This window comes from Lycorma delicatula, chromosome 1 (genome assembly GCF_047948215.1).
Source record: "Lycorma delicatula isolate Av1 chromosome 1, ASM4794821v1, whole genome shotgun sequence".
Taxonomy (NCBI): Eukaryota; Metazoa; Arthropoda; class Insecta; order Hemiptera; family Fulgoridae; genus Lycorma; species Lycorma delicatula.
This window is the reverse complement of record NC_134455.1, coordinates 294450151-294472830: the sequence shown is the minus strand read 5'-3', so window position 1 is coordinate 294472830 and position 22680 is coordinate 294450151. Positions and strand designations below refer to the sequence as shown.

Below are 22680 nucleotides of genomic sequence, written 5' to 3'. Positions count from 1 at the left end.
TAAAACCAAAATAGATGCTCCATTAATGAGCAACCAATTACATGGACTAGTAACTTCTTCTTTTCTCAGATTCTGTTGTAGGCTTGGCATGGAATGCTTATTATTCTTGATGATGAGTATTATTTTTGGGAGTGACTTTCATCTTGAGTTAGGCCACTTACAACCTTTCAACTAAGGCTTTCAAACATGCACAAATATTTAATTATTCTCAACCAGCTACTTGCTTGTTATCTCATATATTTTTCATATGTAAAATATGTGTAAAGTAAATTGAATAATTAAATTTAAAAAAAATCTACATTTTTTTTTGAGTGTGAAAATCAAAATTTTCTTATATTGACGAGTTTGCAGGTTGATACTTTGGGTTATTATTGTTTACTACTTTTTAGCATTAATCTTTTCCTATTGAAGTATGTTATTTATTGGCTGCAAACTATGAGTTAACCATCAAAATGTTTTAGAAAAGTAAAGTAGTAATTGAGATAATAATATACATTTGTTATAATTATTACAGTTCACATATACTATAGGGGAAACCATCAAATAAACAGTGTTGTAGTGTATTCATACTGTGTTGTTGAATTTTGTGAAGCTCTGATTAACAAAATGTCCTGTAGTTATGCGGATGGCTTATCACCGTATGAAAATAAAGGAAAGCTAGGCTTGCAGGAGGTAATTCAGTCAATTCTCATTAAATAGCTTCTGGTATTTGTTGTTTTTCTTAACCATATTATATGATGTCTTAAGAATATCGTTAACTGCATACATTCTACTTTTTAAGATTGCAAAGAAAAAGTAATTCGTTGAAATAAATAACAAATTTTTAATAAAAAAAAAAGTAATGTTAATTAACACTATTTAATAAAATTAAACTATCAAGTATTATTCAAACTATTGGTATTAGGTTGTAAATAAAATTTAATTACTCGTGTAAGTTGGTAAATTATTATTTAAATTTATAAATAGTTATCTAGTTCTCAGAAGAAAAAAACCGTTATTAATATTTATGTAATACTTGCATATCTGATATCCATATAAATTTGTGGAAACAAATTTAATAGTTTTAAATGAATTTTTGATAAACCTCTTACAAAATACACTTGATAGTTCTACTACTTTTTAACGTAGTTAATTAATCCCAACAGAAATCACATTATTTACAAGCTATTGCTAAATACATTAAGCCACGTAAGAAAATAACAAAAAGTGAAAAATGTTTTTCACTATTAAAAAGTAGCAGTGGTATCTGCTACTTTTGGATAGATTTATCCAAAATGTAATTTTCTGTGTTAAAAAATACCAATTTATTGGTATGGATAAGTTATGGTACTTCCTGATTAAACAGAGGCCACTTCCCTTTTCAGAAGCAAGAATAATGTTTTGAAAAAAAAACTCAACATTTGGTTAGATTACATTAATCTAACCAAATTTAACCCACACTTGCTAGTCAAGGTTAGCGAGCAAAGTGAGCATAGGTTAAGTTTGGTTAGGTTATATTTATTTATTATAAATAAATAAAAAACATAGCACAGCTCGCCACTATTTAGATTTGTATTATCTGGTTGAATACAAAAGTAGTTAGTAAGATTTCAAAAATTTTGTATGGTATAAATAAAGGCCTGTACTTGTGTACATGTTTGAGTATTTTTTTAAAAACATCATTCTTCCTTCTGAAAACTGGTGGCTTCTGTTTAATCAGAAAGTACCAAGTTAAAACTTTTGTTCACACTCACAAAACAGTATTAATTACTGATTTAAAGAACTGACATGTGTAGAGGGATTGGGAAGTAAACTATAATTTTCATTTCAGTCTGATGAAACCCATGAAGTACTTAAAAATATTGCATTGTTACATAATAATTATGAATGTATACCAATCCAGTGTTATCAGTTCACATATACTTCAATTGATGTGAAATCTGATATTAATTCCATTTGGACTTCTAACCTGGAAAGCTTGTTTCTACAACAAAAATTGCTATTAAGAGTGATTTGCCATGCAGATAGACTGTCATCCATGGCTAATTTTAGACACTTTTCATGAATAGTTAAAGAATCATATTACAAAAAATTCCCATTATTTTTTATTATAATTGTTACCAGACTAATAAAGATTATTTTAGGACTCTACTCTTTAGTTGATTTATGGGAAAAAAGAGTAAATAAAACGGTTTCAAAATTACCATAACAGATGGGTAAATTTGAAATATTTTTATTAAATCTATGGTAATGGCTAACTTTTGACTACACCATAAGGAAGTTAATTTATTGTAATACTTATGTCTTAAAGATAGGAGTGTGCAAAGTTATTTAAGGTGTAGCATAAATTTGGACAGTATATTTAAATGCGCTTGTCTAGTATTGAAAACAGTCTGGGATAATTTTGGACATAAGTAAAATTCAACATTTGTGTGTACAAAATACTTTAAAAATCTTAAATGGAGCTATTTTTTATCAATTAAATTAGGAAGATAATGTTTTTAGCGACAAATAGTATTTTTACAAGAAAAAAAGAACTAAAGGAAAAATGTTTCTAGTGTTCAACATTGGACACATGTACTTTCATTCAGTACAGGCAAAAATTATCATTAGTTAAAAATTGATTACTACCTATAGATTAAGAAGTATTATTAATTGATAAAAAAATAAATAAAAAATAGACTAACCTAACAAAATTTACATGCAAAGTAATGATGACTTTCTTAAATGAAGCAGAAACTTAAACCACTTAATGAGGAAGGTCTTTGATTCTTAACAATACCCTTTTTTTAAGTCTGATGACAGTCCTAGAAGAAAACCATCAAAACTTATTGGAAAGACAAGAAATCCATCTTGTGTATTTTTAATAACTGCTTTTGGTTCTGGAAGGATTTTAACAATTTCCTTTACAAATATGTCATCCACATCTTCATTAGTAATTCTTTTCATTTGTATGGGGTCAGCAAAACTGGAACTATTGGCGTTGTACTGAAGGACTGTTACTTTCTACATGTGTTACCTTATTTTCTATAGTTTGACTCACAAAGTACTTAACCACGTTCTTTATAGCATATCTCCTGAGAACTTGGGCATTACCTCTTCTTCCACATGCCACATGGGATATTTCTGCCCCCCATGCAGAAATATGTAGTAGACTTGTGTCAGATTCTTAATTGTGTATTGAGTAATCTAAATCATCCGATAACTTGAATCATTAATAGTAGTCAGTCACCCAGTTCTTTTTTCCTTGTTTCTGTACTCTTTTTTTTCTTCTAAGTTTTTGTTAATTTTGTGTCTCTCTGGGCTTATGTCTTTTTTTACATTTTTTCCTTTCATTAGGAGTCCTTAAGTTTCTAACATCTTTAGTTGTAACATTGCACCAGGTTCAGTGTTTATTCTTTTCATCCATTTTTATCATTACATATGCTGGTATCATCAAGACCATGCCGAAGAATTATAACTAAGCCTCCGAACAGAAATTTCCATGTCCTCTTGTTCATTGTTGACACCAGGGGTACTGGATTTGTGGGCGCTGTTGAAGCTTTTTTAAAAGTGATGGAAATTCTTGTTTAAGAGGAAATTTTTTCCCTGCTTTAAACTTTCAATCTATTTCTTACCAATATCTCTTTAGTGGCGCATAAAAAGTGACATCTAGTGTTGAAAAGGTTTGTTGTATTGATTGGTATATGAACAAACTTATTTCATAGGTTTAGAACTTTAAAGACATGGGCCCATGGAATAACAACTAAATACCACTCCTTAAAACACAGCCTGTCAAACCATCTACTTTTAATACAGTTACACCTAACATTAGGTGGCCAACCACTGTCCAATGTGGATACATCTTAGCACTTTTATACATAAGCCATTTCTTCTTTGAGTTAAGTTATTAAAGTTTCCTTATATCTGAAAACATTTCAAATTTGGCTGATATGCCAATGTGAAATGACTGCTCAAAAAATATGATACATCCTTAAAATAAATTAATCCCCATTTTAAGGTCTCAAAATATGGTAAGGTAAATTATAAAAAAATATATTTGTAATTACATATGGATGATTTAAAATGATTTGATACTAAATGTAAGAATTGATAGTTGATAATTTGTTAATAATTATTAAAAATGTCTTTAGTGATTAATGTTATTTTTAATGAATTTCATCACAGTTTTTTAATTTTGGTGTTTTTATTAATTTAGCATTACATTTCAGTATTAATTAACTTTTAAGTGTTATCTCATTTCAATGTCATACATCTATATTTCTTTTTAATAAGTTACTAATTTATATCTGTCCATATATTTCAGATGATGTCAATGATGAGGAACCATCAGATGTTGACTGATGTCACATTACAAGTAGGTTCTGAATTATTTCATGCTCACAAGGTTGTATTAGCTGCTGCTAGTCCTTACTTCAAGGTATTTGGCTACATTTTGGTTACTTAAGATTTATTTAATAGCAGAGTCATTTAAAAAATGTTACTCGTTATACATCAGATTGTAAAATATGAAGTAATTTTATTTTTCAGTAGAATTGTTATTGTAATCTATAATGGAAGAAATAGTACATTTAAAAAATGCAAGTAATCTCTGTGACTCACATTTTATATTTTTGTGTGGTTGATGTTTCAGAATTATAGTACATTTCCTTCTTCAGCATGTTAATAAGCCATTAAATAGTCATATACAGGTTGATACCATTAGAATAGTTATAAACATGTGATCAAAGATTATGTATAATATTTTTTGTGTTTAGTAATTTAATATTTTGCTTTTATTGGTTAGTTTCATGGTAACCCATTCTGTAGATATTTAGAACTTTTTCATTAATTTATAGTTAATATCCTGTAAACATTGTTACATGTTTTGTTTTACCATAAACGCCTATGTTCCACAGGGTGGATCAATCAGTTTATATATTTATTAATTTGGTATATTTGTATAATAACAATTTACCATCTGTTATTGAATGGTGATGGTAAATTTCATTAAACACTTCATTTAACTAAAACTCTCCTTGTTTAATTCTTTGTTTAAATAATTTCCATTCAGAATCGAATTATTCACAATTTTAAAGAGATCATACTGTTGTAGGTTAATAAAATAATCAAATAATTTTTGCTTTTGTGAGTTCAGTTTTTTTTTTTTTGTCTAAAGTCATTTGACTGGTTTGATACAGCTCTCCAAGATTCCCTATCTAGTGCTAGTCATTTCATTTCAGTATACCCCCTACATCCTACATCCCTAACAATTTGTTTTACATATTCCAAATGTTGCCTTCCTGTACAGTTTTCTCCTTCTACCAGTTTCTCCAATATTAAAGTGACCATTCCAGGACGCTTTAATATGTGCCTATAAGTCTGTCTCTTCTTTTAATAATATTTTTCCAAATGCTTCTTTCATCATCAGTCTGCCGCAACACCTCTTCATTCGTCACTTTATCCACCCATCTGATTTTTAACATTCTCCTGTAGCACCACATTTCAAAAGCTTCTAATCTTCTCTTCTCAGATACTCCGATCGTCCAAGTTTCACTTCCATATAAAGCTATGTTCCTAACATATACTTTCAAAAATCTTTTCCTGACATTTAAATTAATTTTTGATGTAAACAAATTATATTTCTGACTGAAGGCTCGTTTCGCTTGTGCTCTTTGGCATTTTATATCGCTCCTGCTTCTTCGTTCATCTTAGTAATTCTACTTCCCAAATAACAAAATTCTTCTACCTCCATAATCTTTTCTCTTCCTATTTTTATATTCAGTGGCCCATCTTTGTTATTTCTATTACATTTCATTACTTTCGTTTTTTCTTGTTTATTTTTATGCAGTAGTTCTTGCGTAGGACTTCATCCATGCCGTTCATTGTTTCTTCTAAATCTTTTTTACTCTCAGTTAGAATTACTATATCATCAGCAAATCGTAGTATCTTTATCTTTTCACCTTGTACTGTTACTCTGAATCTAAATTGTTCTTTAACATCATTAACTGCTAGTTCTATGTAAAGATTAAAAAACGGGGATAGGGAACATCCTTGTCAGACTCCCTTTTTTATTATGGCTTCTTTTGTATGTTCTTTCTTTAGTAAGTACCAAATCTGACACATAAAAAAACATAATCCCTTGGTTTTTAACTTTATTAATGAGGCCTTCTTATCTTTGGTCACTTGAATGAAATTACAGATTATAAATGGTAATTAATAATTTTTTTTTGTGATAAAAAATATTATTTCAGACTTAACCAATATGTATTGATGCTCAAATTCTACTTCTCTTCTTTCATAGCAGTCATTTAATCTCCTATAGACATTTGCTATAAATAAAGTAGACTGCTGATACTATCAATGATTGTTTTCACTGGTAGGTAAACAAAAACTAATAATGTATAATTTTCAATAATCCTTCTGTTGGAAGGATTTTTACAGTATGTTTAATTTATATTACTTATGTTACTGTGAGTTAGTTGTTGATGTGAGATTATATGTTACAGAAGAAAAATCTTTTTCTAACATGATACTTAATTTATTTTGGTCTTTCTTTAGATTCATTTAATTAAGTTGTTCAAGCATTTTGTTATTTCTCCTAGTTAGTTTGTTCAGTAATCTGCTAATGCTTGTTGCATTTATCTTTTTATCAAAATTTGATTGTTTACTTTTTGTTGTTGGGTTTTTCATTTTAAACAATATCTGGTAAAATAATTTGTAAACCATATTCTTCATATTATTGTTTTGTACCATTAATTTGTTTGCCTTTAATAATTATTAGATTTGTTGTACTTAGTAAATATAAATTTATGTTTTTATCTTTCAAATGTATATTTTTAGCTTTAATCAGGCAAGAATATAAATACAAGGATGAGCAAAACGTATCTTCACTTTCGCTATAACATATCTTCAAGGTTGTCATACTGCCTTCTGCATGTGTGTGCTTAGAGTAGGTTCAACTGCAATCACATATGCAAAATTTGATACTGATTGCATCATTTGCCTTCTGGCTGTTACAATGTAAACATGACCACTGCACTAGCAGTTTGTACCAAGCACAAACAACAAGCAGTGATCTGATTTCTCTGGTCGCAGAGTGTAAAAGGGAATGAAATTCATTGTAGACGATTTTCACAATACAGAGATTGAGCGATGAGATAGCATCTTTGTTAACATCAGCCATGGTTCTGCCCATCAAATCATTCACAACTAGCTCAGCTTCCATAAAATGTGTGTATGATGGGTACCAAGACAGTTTACTGCAGAACAAGTTCAAACATGTTATATCTGCCAACACTTACTAATTTTTTTCAACAAGGAAGGCGACACATTTTCTTTTTGAGCAGAATAGACACCGGTAATAAAAATGGGTTCTTCACTATGAGCTTGAATTGAAACACCAGAGTATGGAGTGGAAACATCCAGGATGTTCGACTAAGAAAAAATTCAAACCAGCCTTTGGCGAGAAAAGTTATACTAACCATTTTTTGAAATGCAAAAGTGCCTATGCTGGAAGACTTAATGGAAAAGGGAACTATGATCAACATGTGAATGTTCAGCTTGTTACAGGATAACAAGCTGAAGCCAGCAATTTGTAACAAATGCCAAGGTTTATTGTCGGAGAAGGCTTTGTTGTACATGATGCATGACATCTGCCCACACATGGCTCATCACACCATTCAAGGCATCTACAAGTTGAATTTTGAGGTACTGTAACACTCTCCCTACAGTGTAGATCTTGCTAACTTTCATCTGAGCCGCTGAAGGATGCTTTGCGAAGTCATCGATTTTCCTCAGACTTAGATGTGTAGGAAGCAGTGCAAAAGTGGCTTTGTGACCATCCTTCTTCTAGGAAGGAATACGCAAGCTTGTGGATCACTGGACCAAGTGCATCGTCAGGAAGGTGACTGTAGAAAAATTATGTACATATTGAACCCCTACCTTTGTGAAAATAAATTGTAAAACAAAAAATGTAGATAATTTTTGATTTGTTCTTGTATATATACTAAGATGTTATATGAATAATGGAGAACAATAATAAGTTAAAGGAATATTTTATAGAAGTTGATTAGTGACAAATAGTTCAGTGACAAACATTAAAAGAGCCTATAATTTATCAGCTGGTCAGATTTTATATGAATGATTGAATGTTTAATGTGCTGAAACCTATGACAGGGACAGTGTTTTGGATGTAAGAAAAGGCAAGGCAGAGTAGTAGTTTTAAACTGATTTTGACATTTCTGAAGCATCTGGTGAAAATAACTTATACAGAATGTATTACAAAGATCTCACAGGACTTTCATAACCTATTCTACTCATGAAAATAATGGAAAAAGTTCATATAAATATATGTCCTAAAATGCTTCATTTGCAAGTTACGACTAGTGAAAAACGTCGCTCGGATTTCAGCTACCCTGATGAAATGAGGTCATACTGAAATTTTTACGATGTTAATGAATGGGCAGAATTAATGATTTCTTATGGTTTTTAACATGAAAAATCAAATAAAATAGGTCCCAGAACCACATCTGCAGTAGTTTTTGAGAAATCTGGGATCTATTTTGTTTGATTTTTCATATCAAAGACCATAAATCATTAATTTTGCACCTTAATTAACGCCCAAAAAATTTCAGTATGACCTCATTGAAATGCGGTTGTACTGAAATTTCAATGGGGTAGTTGAAATCTTTCACTAGCCATAACTTGCAAACTAAGCATTTTAGGACATATGTTTATGTCAACTTTTTCCATTATTTTCAAGAGTAGAATAGGTTATGAATGTTCCAGTAGAACTTCATGATTCACTCTTTGAAGTAAAAGCTAGTTGGGATTCAAGTAAAGTTCTGATAACTTTCACTTTATGTTGTATTGTAGTGATTTAAGTTTACAATATTTTTTGACATGGAACATCATTGATATTAGAATTCAAATTTGTTGTATGTTATTTAATAATTATAATGATTTAATAATTCATGAATTGCCTCTTTATACTTTAGAGCAGTGTTTCTCAACCTGGGGGTCACAAAATTAGCATACAACTTTACACATAAACAAAATGAAATCATTTATTATAAACATTTTACATATGTTTATAAGTACACATGTAAAGAAAATAAATTAATGAGATGGTAGTGTTTGTTTCCATTTAAAAGTTTCTCCATACATGGGTGTATGATAGATACAAAAACCAATTGTTTTCAAGTGATAAAAGATGATTCCTATGTTTAGTTTTTAGCGAAGCCATAGATGAATAATCTTTTTCACAGAGGTAAGACGTGGAGAAAAAGAGATTAATGTTTTCAATGCTTCTGTGACCAAATTTTCATATTCATCTCAATAAGCAAGCATTTTTTTTAAAAAAAATGTAAATAAAACTTCAGATGTCAATTAATTGTTGTAATGTTTTATTGACAGACATTTCATTGAGCTGATTGTGAATCTCAACTGGTAACTTAGCAGCTGCAATGTTTTCACTAGATGGATCCAGTACCCAGCTCTTCGAGAAATCATTTCTATTGTTTGGGAAATATTCCGCCAACTCAATTTTTTGTTCATCCAAGTGCATCTTCATGCTATCAAACTGTAGGGAATAATACAAATTCTTCCAAAATTCATCCAAATTTTTTTCTTTAATTGGAAGTAAGTGGAAACATATCAGAATTTTTGTTTTGAAAGCAAATAATCCAGATATTAAGCTTCTTAATGAAAGCATGAACTTTGTCTATCATTAACAAAATGTTTTTATCACATCCTTGTAAATTTACATTCAAGTTGTTTTAATGCAAAAATACATTAGCTACTTTAGCCAACAGCAACATATAATCATTATTCTGTAAAATCATTGAGAATGACGCTTTTGTATCTTGGAAAGATATTAATAATTTATCTTGCAGTTTCAGTAACTGGGTTAACACTTTCTCCTGTGATTAACATCTTTTTTTCTTTTCTAAACAGAAGTCAAACAGAAAAAAAAGAGATTTTTCGGCATATTTTTTGTGAAAGAGCATGTCTGTGCAGGAAGCAGTGTATCCATTCTACTGTTGTTATAAGACAATTTTTAAATTTTTTTCAGAAATCCACTGTTTTTCCTGATATTACCTTTGTGCCTTCACTACATATTGCAACACATTTTGTTCAACCTATGTTATAATTTTTAGTAGCTTCATAAAAAACATCAAAAGACATTGTCCTGTTGCTTGACCAGGTATTGATTTGCAAAACTATATATTTTCTTTGATTTACCTGTCCCTATTGGATTAATATCAAATCTCACAAAACATAAGTACTCAGAAATGTTTGCTACATCTGTTCATTCATCTTGAAAAATTCATATGAACTCACTTGCTGAATTATCTGATTGTGAACATTGGCAACTGTGTCATTTATTTGCCTTGCTACTGAATTGTTGGAAAGCAGAATTTTTAAAAAAATTTTTGCTTCTTCCATACTTATTAAAACACTAACCATATCAATTGCAGCAGGCAGTATGAGGTTTTCTGTGATTATATGGGGGCATTTGTATATCAAAGCTACTCTTAATGCTATGAGATAAGATGCTTCAAGAGTACTTTTATAGCGTGGCTTGATTTACGAACAGAAGCTTGTTGATTTCTCAAATTATGTAACTTTCTTTCAAAAAATTCTAAGGGTTTGTTTTTATGATCCAGATTTTTAGTTTTCAAGTTAATTAATTTTGATGGTTTCATGCTTTCATCAGAGAGGACTTGAAAGCAAACAGCGCACTGTGGCTTTCCATCCATTGAGGTAAAATCATAATTTAAATAACTATCATTGTACAGTCTTGTCATTTTACCAATCAGTTCATTGGTTGTAGATGGCTCACTTCGTTTTTTAACAAATTATCCATTTTGCATAAGAATCTAATTGAAAAAAAAAGGTACACTGTATGACCGCACACTAAAAAACTGAAACCTCAGTTATTATTATTTTTAATGAAATTACACTTTAAAAGCTTAAATAAAGACACCAGACACACACGCTTCGCATTTGAAACTAAACTGATGTCCTGCAGTCTCGTACGCTTCGTTTATACTGCTGTGTACACGACGAGTACAAATGTACCATATGCATGTTCAAACATGATGCTTACAGGAAATATTATGCATGTAGACCAAATTACAAGGAACACGTACACATGAAGTTGGAACCTGTAAATTGTACATGTTTGTACATCTCATACATGCATGTTCGTACCTGTCACTATCAACACACCTAAATAGTTTTAACTAGGTTTCATTTGGTTGGGATTGGGTATCGTGAAATATTCATTATATAATTTTTTTGTTTTTTGGGGATTGTGGAGCTAAAAAGGATGAGAATCACTGCTTTAAAGTGTTATATATTGTAGCCACCTCTTTAAATGTATATATTTTTTTTTAATTTCAGACAAAAATTTAAATAAGTGTACAGTTTGGTATTTTTATAATGCAAAATCATAATTTTAGTTTTAATAGCAAGAAATATCAAATGTAATTTGTTACAGAGGATTTCTTATTTTGTAAGAGAGTCATGTATATCCATAAAGTGATAAAGTTTTGCATTAACTCTTAACCTATCCATTACCTGATCTTATCACTCACTCCTCCCCCCCCCCCCTTATGACTAGTTTAATCAATTTACAAAACATATGAAGCCATAAGCCATATTTAATGGCCATTCCAGCATTTTTTCTATATTTATATTTTAGCATTTTAGATTCTGAAAAGCATGAGATCTAAAAATAAACGTCAAAAAATCTTTAAATTTAAAATAGATTTGTAGTACTGCCTTGTATATTTGGCTGCAGTGAGAATTATTGTTTTCAAGTTATGGACTGAGAGTCCTTCACTGAGAATTCTTCTACAGTTGGATTTTTATACACACCTTGTAGTTCTAGGGTTGGGAAGAGTCTTTAGGGAAACCTGAACCTATTTTTGGGGTGCTCCTGGAGCATCCCAAAAATAAGGAAGGAAAAATACTTTATTCCAACATATATAGAGTTATGCTGGTCTAAAATAACATCATTAATCAGTAATGAGATGCTTCCATCTTAGGTAAAGATGTGTATCTCGTTTTCTATAAACAAGACACTGTAATTGTCTTTTCCTTAATAGCTTTCCTTTACAATGTCCCTTATTTCTTTTTCCTGATGATATGTTGTGTGTTTTGAATTAGTGTCCACTAATAAACACTTCTTATATAATTTGTTTTGATGGTAACAGACCTTTCAAGAGTCTGTCCTTAAGGGTAAGTTACCATGAAATCCTGTTATCCATTTAATAATCATGCCTGATGTTATTTGACTTAGTTCATTTGCTAATTATGTCCATTTTCTCTTAAAGAAATGTTTTTGTTAGAGCTAATATTCTTAAAACTACTGAAAAATAATGTATAGCATTTAAGATAATTCACTTAATGTGCATTGTTTATGTTAGGTGCAAATGCATGGGATGTTCATAAAAAAGGTAAATAAAAACTTTTTTTGCAATTCCCAAGAACTCAAGAATTATTAATAATTTGTCAATCCTGTTACCAAACTTAACTGATTAAGAATTAACCCTAGTTCCAACCATGTTTAACTATTAATATGTACTTAATGAATAATTAATATTTTATTTTAGCCTGTCTGTAATTTATTTGTGGGGATTCGATTTAAATAGTAGGCTAACAGTCAGATTATAGCCTTTATGTTAAACAAGCTGGTGTCAAAAATCATTCCAAGTACAGCTGGTGTGCATTTTTATACTATTTACTATTAAATGCTGAAACCATTCTTGTAAAACTATATTTTTCATAAACCCTCAAAAGTGTATTTTCTTTTGTTCAGATTTCAATGCACATAGTATCTAGAATTCCACCCTGTTTGTATTTTTAATCTTAAGATGTTACAGTTCTCCCACCATTGCTATTTATTACTTGGTATCACCTTAACTGGTTTGTACTATTTACTTTCCTTCCTTTTTTCTTGTTCATTTACTCCAGTCCCACTTCTGTAAATGAATAAATGTTTCTTGTTTACATTCACTTTATTCTTTTATTTTGTGCTATTATTTAAACAACATAACAAATAACATTGGATTTTTTTTATGTGATCTATTTGAATTACGCTGTTCACCATACCGTGTGATCAGTCAAATTAATTACTAATTTGTGTGTGTTTGTGGGGTGGAGGGAGGGGGATACACATATGTGTATGATCTCTCTGCCAGTTTTTCTATTTTTATAAAGTTTTTTCATAGGTAATTGCTGTACATGTCAAGTCGTCTAAGCAGTACTCAAATGTTTGGTCATGGAATTTGACTTTACTATATTTTTAATGTAGGATTTTCAGTAATTAATAATCACATGTATAGTAATATAACAGTGCTATCACACATCTTTCAGATATTTTAAATTGAGTTCATCACAAGGCTTCCTAAACTAATAAATGTAGTTTAATTATATTTATTGTAAATTGCAACTTTTAGTTTGGTCCCATGTATTCTTATCATTAAATGTACTTTAAGTAGAGTGATGAGTCTGCCTGTATTATCAGACCATAGAATAGAATTGTTTTCATGTAATTCAACACAGTACTTCAGCTTACGAGAAAGGGTTTCATTTGCTGCCATTTTTAATAAATTAAAAAAAATTATTACTAAATGGTCTTTAATAACACCATTTGAAAAAATGTTCCACCAATTTTTTAATTACAATTAAAAGATTTTGTTTTACAGGAACACTAGTTCTCTGTTGATGGAATTTTTAAATAATATTAATTATAAAAAAATTCATCCTTTTATGTACCCATTAAATCTAATGAGTATGTAAATATGTGCTCAAAATAATTCTTAATAGTGGCTTTTGAATTAGGAGTTATTTTGTAGTAATTTTTTATATTTAATGTATTATTCTGACATCTATTTTTTATGTTTTATAATATATCTTATTATGATGTGATCTATGAACATAGTATATTATTATGTACCTTTCAGAATAAAAGATTTATTTTACTTCAACAGGTCTTTGCATTTTGTCAGTATAACAATTTCATTACAGTACTTTATATTACAGTGTGAAATAATTTATCGTAATTCATTATGTAATTTATTATATTATGCAAAATCTGTAATTAAGGTTGATCACACTTCTCCATTCAGTTTTATGTTAAGAATATTACAATAAATTATAAGGTATCAGTATATCAATTAATAAAATTTTAATTTATTTTATTGTTTATCCCTTGAGTTTTTTTAATTTAAAAAATAAAAATAACAGTGCAATAATCTATATTGCGACACAGAAAAATGTTTCTACACAAAATCTTAAGAGACTTTACAGAAGGAACGGAAGTATACAAAAAAAAAAAAAAAAACCATTTAATTTACAGTTTTAGTATTGAGTTTACAAAGTTTTACAAATACTTTCAGCATTACTAGCCAAGTTCTGTTAAGAAAGAAAGTGATTGTTTGATTAGAATGCATTATTTGGTAATTATTTCTTTAATAATCTTTCATAAGATTACTGTGTTCAGCTAAATCTTCAAATAGACACACACCAACTTATGTGTGTTCACTCTCCTCATTTGTGCTTGTCCGTTATTTATGGTTACTCACTAACAAATTTAGGAAAATATTTATAAAAACAATTATGCTATATTTATATCTATCTCGTTTAGGTGATTGATTAATTTTCTTTGTGGTTGATTGTATCATGTTTAATGCAGATTGTTACAGTTGAAACGTTTGATTTTTGTATCCTTGAGTAATTATGTTTATTTTCGATTGTGCGTTGTTTATTGTTTGTGAATTTCTTTTATAAAAATGTTGATAGTTATGTTGTAATGGGTGGTTGATAATGTGTTAATGTGGTTCACGTAGTTGTCTGGTTGTGTTTATTGTTTTGTGAGTCTGGTCATTGTGTTGGTAGGTATGAATTTATATACATGGATTTTTTTTTTTTTACTAAGTTCTTCACTTTAAGTTTTACTGGAAATGAATAGAACAATATGCATTACAGCCATCATATATATGTAAAAAACAGATATCAATATTGTCTTGGGTTGTTATGTGTACTTTCTATTGGTATGTTAGCTGTAAGAAATCAGTTTTTTCGATCACTTTTTATTTCAAAAGTTTTGTTATTTTGGTTTGTAATTAATGCCAAGATCATCAAATCTTTTTAATAATCTTTTTCTTTCATATTCCGCATTAGAACTGCAGATTTAGAGAATATCTATTTTAGACATTATAATTGGTGTATCCTAAGACAAAAACAACAGCATGAACATACACTGTAGTTTGCATTATAATTTACTGTTTCACATTGTTGATAGAATTTTTTGGTGAAAAGTCATAAAATAATTTCCCAACTCAGTACCTGTTGAATTGTACAAAAGCATTAAATGTTTTGAAAAGATTCATACTACAGTATTTTTCAACACCTCAGAACTGTCATTTTTATTTTTGTTTTGGTGCACTTGTTGAGGTGGAAAACCATAAATTAAAACAGCAGATAAAGAGAATTTGTTGATGTGATCATATTCACACTTGACGTAAACATTCTAGTATCACTTTTGAGGAAATTGATCTTTCATTGCTGGAATTATTCTCTTATGTAATATAAATTTCCAAACTAAAGTTGCTGTATTTTTATTTAAAAAAAATTCTTCATTGGCTTTTATAAATATTAAGAAACATTAACTTGAAAACTTCCAGTGTAACAAATTGTGCTTACATCTGCTAGGTTAAAAAATTGTTCTCCTTTTAGATTGCCTATTTGCGGTAACAGTTTATACTGAAATAAGTTCATTGTAAAAATTCTTGTTTAAATTTTTTGGTGTTCTGATCACTGTATCTTTAAGTTTATATATATAGGTTTTGACATGGTTTCCATGTGAAAAAACTTCTGATTATCCACAATTTTTTTTTTTTATTATGTTGTCTTAATCAGTGATTTTGATGTATAAGATACAGTTTTGGTAAAATACATTCTTGTGTAAAATCAAAACAGAGGGCTTAAAACAAAAATATTATTCTTTTTTTGTATTATCATATTAATTAGCTATGTATTAATGCTTTTCAATAGTTTGTTTTATTCTTTTTTTGTGTAGTTCCAACATTACTTCACTTAATGTAATTTTTGTCTGTAAATATTTGTTTCTTAAATAATTTTTCAAACTTAAATTTCAAGGTTTCTATTTTTTTAACAGTCTAACTGTCAATACTGTTATTCAGATTTTAAAAAAAATTTCTTTAATCAATTTCACTTCAGATTATGTATATAATTATTTGGTTTTTAGGCAATGTTTACTAGTGGACTGAAAGAAAGTGAGATGAAGAAGGTTGTGCTTCAAGGAGTTTGCCCGACTGCGATGTCACTATTAATAACATTTATGTATACTGGGCAGATTAGAGTGACTGAAAGGACTGTTTGTCAACTACTGCCAGCTGCTACAATGTTTCAGGTATTTTGTTTTTTACTCTGCTGAATTTAACATGAACTACTCTTTTTATTCGTTTAATAAGTTTCATACAAGTAACTAATTTTTAGGGCCACAGTTATGTGTAATTAAATTTTTCTAATACCATTATATCATTTGATATAAAATTGATTTTCAGTTCAACTGCCTGTTAGTCTTTCAGTCGCTGACTAAATGTATTGGAATTCATTTTGTTTGAGTACTGGATTTAGTTTTATTGGAACTATTATAGATGCGTTAGAATCTGATAGAAAATGTAACATGAAAAACTCATTTTTAATTGAAGATTTTTTAAATTTTATTTGATCTGTAGGCTCAACTGTTTGTCCTGGAAAAAATTAAGACTAAATTTGTAAAAAATGTACTTGATAACATATAAAAAAAATTGATTTTGTTTTTTATCAAGATTTAAATATAACAGCAGTATTTTAGTTATATTATTTATAGGAAGGTTTGAGGTAAGTGTTCCTCAATGTCTTTGAAACCATTGAATCATTTACTTAAAACTGAAACTAGAATGTGCCATTTATTTAGAGTGGTTTGAATGTAGTAATATTTACACTTTTTATTCACTGTACATGTCAGTGCTAGATCACACTAATTTGCATGATAGATCCATTTTTTGTTCGTGTGATCTAGTAAGTAGTAAAGTTCTTGATCTTGCTCTACGTTAATATTAAGACTATTTTACAATATTCAATGCATAGTGTAATGTAATGTGCCGGCCTCCATGGCACGAGTGGTAGCGTCTCAGCCTTTCACCCGGAGGTCTTGGGTTCAAATCCTAGTCAGGCATGGCATTTTTCACACATGCTACAAAACATTCATCTCATCCTCTGCAGAAAAAAATGCTTAACTGTGGAACCAGAGGTTAAAAAAATATATATAATGTAATGTAAAGTGTTATATAACATAGTATTCATAGTAATATATGAATATTCCATTTTAATTGTCTCAGGCAATTTTCTTATAAACTACGCACAGAAAAAAAAAAAAAATGACCTAAACAAAAGTTATTCAGATTGGATGGGGTCACCTCATGGTGACCTTGACTTTATTTCAAGGTTAACTTGATTTTTTTCATATGGAATGACCCATTTTGACGCCATCAATGAAAAAAGCAAAAAATTTTACAATGAAATATGTGGTCACACATATAGCCTTGAAGCTTTTTTGAAGGTCATACGGCTAATCATCAGAGATAGTGTTAGTGTTATATGGGTGCTGAATTTGATGCATTGCTAGTTAAGCTAATTGTTCTGTATTCTTCACATTTATCTGTTCCTGGTTTCTTTGATATCATGACTATAACATTCTTTTTGAAGTCTGCCGGAACTTCCCCTTTTTCATAAATATTACACACCAGTTTGTATAATCTATCAATCGCTTCCTCACCTGCACTGCGCAGTATTTCTACAGGTATTCCGTCTATTCCAGGAGCTTTTCTGCCATTCAAATCTTTTAATGCTCTCTTAAATTCAGATCTCAGTATTGTTTCTCCCCTTTCATCCTCTTTAACTTCCTCTTCTTCCTCTATAATAACATTTTCTCTGTATAACTCTTCAATATATTCCACCCAACTATTGACTTTGCCTTTCGTATTATATATCGGTGTACCATCTTTAACACATTATTAGGTTTTAATTTATATACCCCTAAATTTTCCTTAACTTTCCTGTATGCTCCGTTAACAATGTTCATTTCTCTACATCTACACATCTACATTTATTCTATCCATTTCCCTCTTTAAATTTTCTAAGCTACCAGCCTTCTTTAGACTTCTAACATTCCACTCTCTGACTCATAGAATGTTATTTTTTTAATTTTCTGGTGACCCTTTCCTTAATAGTCCCCACCCGGAGAGCCGTACGCGGGACTAGTTTATCTCAGGAATAAAGTTTTACCAAGGAAGGCACCTCCTCCATCATTTTATATGAAAATGCAGAGAGCTACATTTTCTTGGGAAAAAAGCAGCTGTAGTTTTCCATTGCTTTCAGCTGCATAGTACTTAAAGGATTGAGTGATGTTGATATGGCCATTTGAGTTGTCCTGACCTACGCCCTTAACAACTACTGAAAGAGCTGCTGCCCTCTTTCAGGATCATTCCTTAGTCTAGCTCTCGAATATGGTTGCACCTTCAGCCCAGCTATTCTGTATCACTGAGCACTCAAGCCCCCTCACTAACAGCAAAGTCTCATGATTCATAGAGGGAGATGAATCAAATATGATTAGATTATAAGCAAATATTATTGAATGGAATTTGATTTTAATTTCTGATGTATACCCATGTTAGTATTTATTTTTTCTTTTGTTGATAAAATTTCTTGTCACATGTTAGAGTTATTGCTGAACATTATTATATCCTTTAATAAGTATATTTACTATCTCAAATATGTTTGATACCATATAAATTGGTGGTTTTAGGTAACCTAACTCCAAGATACAGGTCTTGGTATCAATTCCAATTATCCCATACTAGAATTATTTGGGAGTTTTACGAATGAAGGGATTTCCTATTGCCTCAATCAAATATCTATTGCATATCAACATGCCAAGCTTCTACAGATGCAGAAAATATTCCATTTTGCAAGTGATACTTTTATTCTGTTAACTTAAGATGCCTCAAAGTCAGTTCTATTACTTCAAGAGGAAGCAACTGGTTAGTGCCACTTGCATCCAAGTCTACTCTTTTCTGTGGGAAATACTGCATTATTTACACTATCTCTGCTCAGTAGGTTAGAGAACACTCAAGCCCACTTATAGATATAATTTTTTTTTTTTTTAATAAATTTTCCTTAACTTCATAAATATGCAGCTGTTCAACTCTGAATAAGACAGGAGATCCTAATTTGATTGATTACCGTATCATTCTGTAATTGTTATCTTTGTTTAAAGTCCTTGAAAGAATTGTTTTCAGTTGATGACAATACTTAACTTGCAGCTAGTTATTGAAGAACCAACATGTAGATTTAGTGTATTATTTTGTAACTAAAATCAGTTGTGCACAGACTATTTCATAAATCATAGTTTGTGTTTAATTATATGTATGAGCATACTAAAGAACTCTGTGAATTACAACTGCTTATTTTGAAAACTTAAATCTTTTGTGGTTTTTTTATGTGTCTTAACAGCACCATTGTGTTAAATTAAATAATTACATATGTACTCTTTATCTAAAGAAAAATGAATAAATGGAAAATCACTTTTCTTAATGTTTTAACTTCCATAGCTTTTAATTACTCATAATTGCCTCAAAATGCACTACCTTAAAAAAATTGTTACAAATTATTTTTTCTTTAAAATGTTGACGTAATTCTATCAATTAAAAACTTATGTAGTGTTCCATAAAGAATGCAACTTTTGAGTGAAAAATACCATACAAATTTATTGATGAAATTAAGTAATTTTTACATATTACATATTTTTGCAGTGTATGCTATCTGTGATAATGGAATATGATATTACTCAAAGTCCTCCATGACTCTGCAGGCACACTCTCGTTCTTTAGATGAAATTACTCAAGGGTTTTCTGAGCTCCAAACTAGTTTTGAGTTTTATCTTACCTTCTTGACTCTTGTTTTAATAAATTTTTATTGTATGATCAATATTAATTTTACACCTTATGAGTTTTATTATTTTGGAGTTATTTTACCCTTTTATTAATTAAATTCCGGGCGATGATAATGCCCAGGCGTTTTTCACTCTCAAACACAAAAAAAAAATTCTGCAATTTCAATTGTTCAACAGAACAATTGTTTCAGCCGTTCAACAGAAATTGCGCCTCATGACTGAACATTACTTTCTTGATGAAATTGTTGTCCACTCTTTGTTTCGCAAGCACCCAATCAACAAATGTCTACTGCTTTTTGTGATTGTTTGGTTTCAGTTTTTGTCAGTTAGATTTTATAGACCCAAAGGTGCAGATCTTCCAAAATTCATTGTATGCTGGTTCTGGAAATATTCAATTGTTGTGAATGTTGGTCAATAGATTTCATCAGAATTACAGCAAAATTATCACTCACGATGGTGATGTTTTCCGCAGAACGACTAACACGAGGACGCCCTGAGGATTTAATGTTAACAACCAAACCGGTTTTCTCAAATTAAGCCATCAGTCTCATCACAGTCAACTTATTTGGTGCATTATATTGACCAAACATTCGGTGTTTGCGAACAGTCTCTGCACAACTTTCACCACATTTGTAATAAGTTTTCACTATGTCAATATGCTGTTCTGTCAGGAAGCACTCCATTCCTACCCGTACAGAAAATAGATGATGATCATATGCTATTTGGCGCTCCATGATTACTAACCACAAAGAAAACAGATGAAAATCGTGTAACGTTCAGTGCTGTCAACTTACTAGAATAGAAATGGCAGGCATTTCAAAAGTTGTGTTTTTTGTGAAACACTCTTTAGATTTTTTTGTTGTTTGATTAATTCAGCATATGGATGATTATATTAATTTGTTATATGTTTAATTCACCATATAAGCTGAAAGCTTGTACATTGGTATATGAAATTGAAATTTTATAGCTCATGAAAAATGCTGTGCCTGACCAGGATTCGAACCTGGGACCTGCAGATAAAAGGCCATTACGCTACACTCTGCCGTGGAGATCAGATTGGCAAATTCATCAAATATGTTCTTTAAAGAAATAAAGAAGTAACAAACAATGTTTTTCTCTTTTTACTATGATAATTACTGATCTAGATAGCAGAATGTGATGAAATATTATTTAGATATTCATGATAATGTAAGAAGGCTAATAGAATTATTAAATAAGGATTTTCACATTTCTTTTACAATATTTTGAGTGTTCAAGACTAATGCCAAAAATTTATACTGGGAGAAATTGTTTTGCTTCAAATAATTTCTATGAACCTGGTGTAATAAGTGTAAAAAAGTTGAATTTTTACCTTTTAAAAGAATAGTTATATATGGCTATTTGTTTCCAGAAATCAATATTTTAAATTAGAATAAACAAATTGTATCAGTTAAATGATGAGCTAAGACCATGCTATATATATCTTTCATCTGTTAGGGATTTCTTCATATTACATAGATTTTATAAAAAAGCTACCTGCTATAATGGGTACTATGGTTTGACTTCCAGAAAATTTTGACATATCTTCACATTTCACATCCCCGAGACCTCAAAACCACAGTCAGCTCAAAAGTTTATATATATATTTCACTTTCTTGTGGACATGATAACTGCTGTAATTTTGCACCAATTGCTTTCAAATTGTTCCCTAAAAATAACTTGACCCAAATTCTTGGTCGAGTTTGTTAATGGCTAAAATTGGACCAATGGGTCCAATGTGGCCAAGGTGGCTTTTAAAAAAAAAAAAAAAAAACGCTATAACTTTCTTATTAAGTAAAGTATCAAATTTGTTTAAAGTTCCTACTATTCTTTGGATAAGGGCTAAAACTTATATAAGTAAAGTTTTTTGATATCACCAAACATTGCCCCAGGAGCTGGAAAAAATAGGGTTTTGAAGACAAAAAAAATCATACATCACTTAGTAGGCTCAGTATTAAATTGGTTTAAAGTGGTCATTAGTCCTCTAAACATTACCTAAAACTTTTGTCTGTAACAATTTTTGATATGCCAAACCCTTACGGTAAGGGATAACCAAAATGTTGCTGAAATTGTGAGATGGGGCTTGTTGTATGCTAAACATGTGAAACTTTTTTTCACATGCAACCATTGTCATATTGAGTAAATTTGAAGTTTTTCTTAACTTTAAGGTGGAATTTTTTTTTATCCCCTTAGCACTGGTGAAATCTAGCTGTGCCTTCCAGTGTGCAAAATGGATTTTTTTTGTAATGTGAAGGGTATGAAATGAAAAATAAAATTATTTACTGTTGAGGTTTCATTTAAATTTGAAGATTATTTCAGTGCTGACTGTTGCCCAAAAAATTAATTTTCTCATTTTGGTATACAATCTCACATGTACTTTTGCATATATTTTATAAGGAAAGTAAGATTCCCCTCTACTGAATCTCCTATCCTCCTTTTAACGCTTCCATTAAAATCCCCTAATATTACAATATCTACCTTTCAAATCCTCCAGTACCGAACCTAAACAATAAAAAAAAAAATCATCTTTCAGCTGTCCATTATTAATTTCATTTGGAGCATAGATGCCTACTATCACAACCTTCCTCCTAGCATGCGTCATATCAAGTGTTGTTAACCTTTCATAATTCAGTATTTAATAACTTTCCCTGCATACCTCTTATGAACTACCA

General features: G+C 30.1%; 1 protein-coding gene across 5 annotated transcripts in view; it reads left to right on the top strand.

The window, feature by feature from the left end:
* The window catches only part of Keap1 (kelch like ECH associated protein 1), a 67385-nt gene that overhangs the window by 3232 nt on the left and 41473 nt on the right, over positions 1–22680 (top strand). For 4 of the 5 annotated variants that reach the window (XM_075379707.1, XM_075379696.1, XM_075379690.1 and 1 more), the window contains exons 2-3: positions 4286–4399; positions 16241–16405. In XM_075379707.1, coding sequence (XP_075235822.1) covers positions 4286–4399; positions 16241–16405 — 279 coding nt within the window. Of the gene's footprint in view, positions 1–4285; positions 4400–9463; positions 9601–16240; positions 16406–22680 lie in introns of those variants that run through there. The other variant, XM_075379717.1, reaches the window with a different exon arrangement.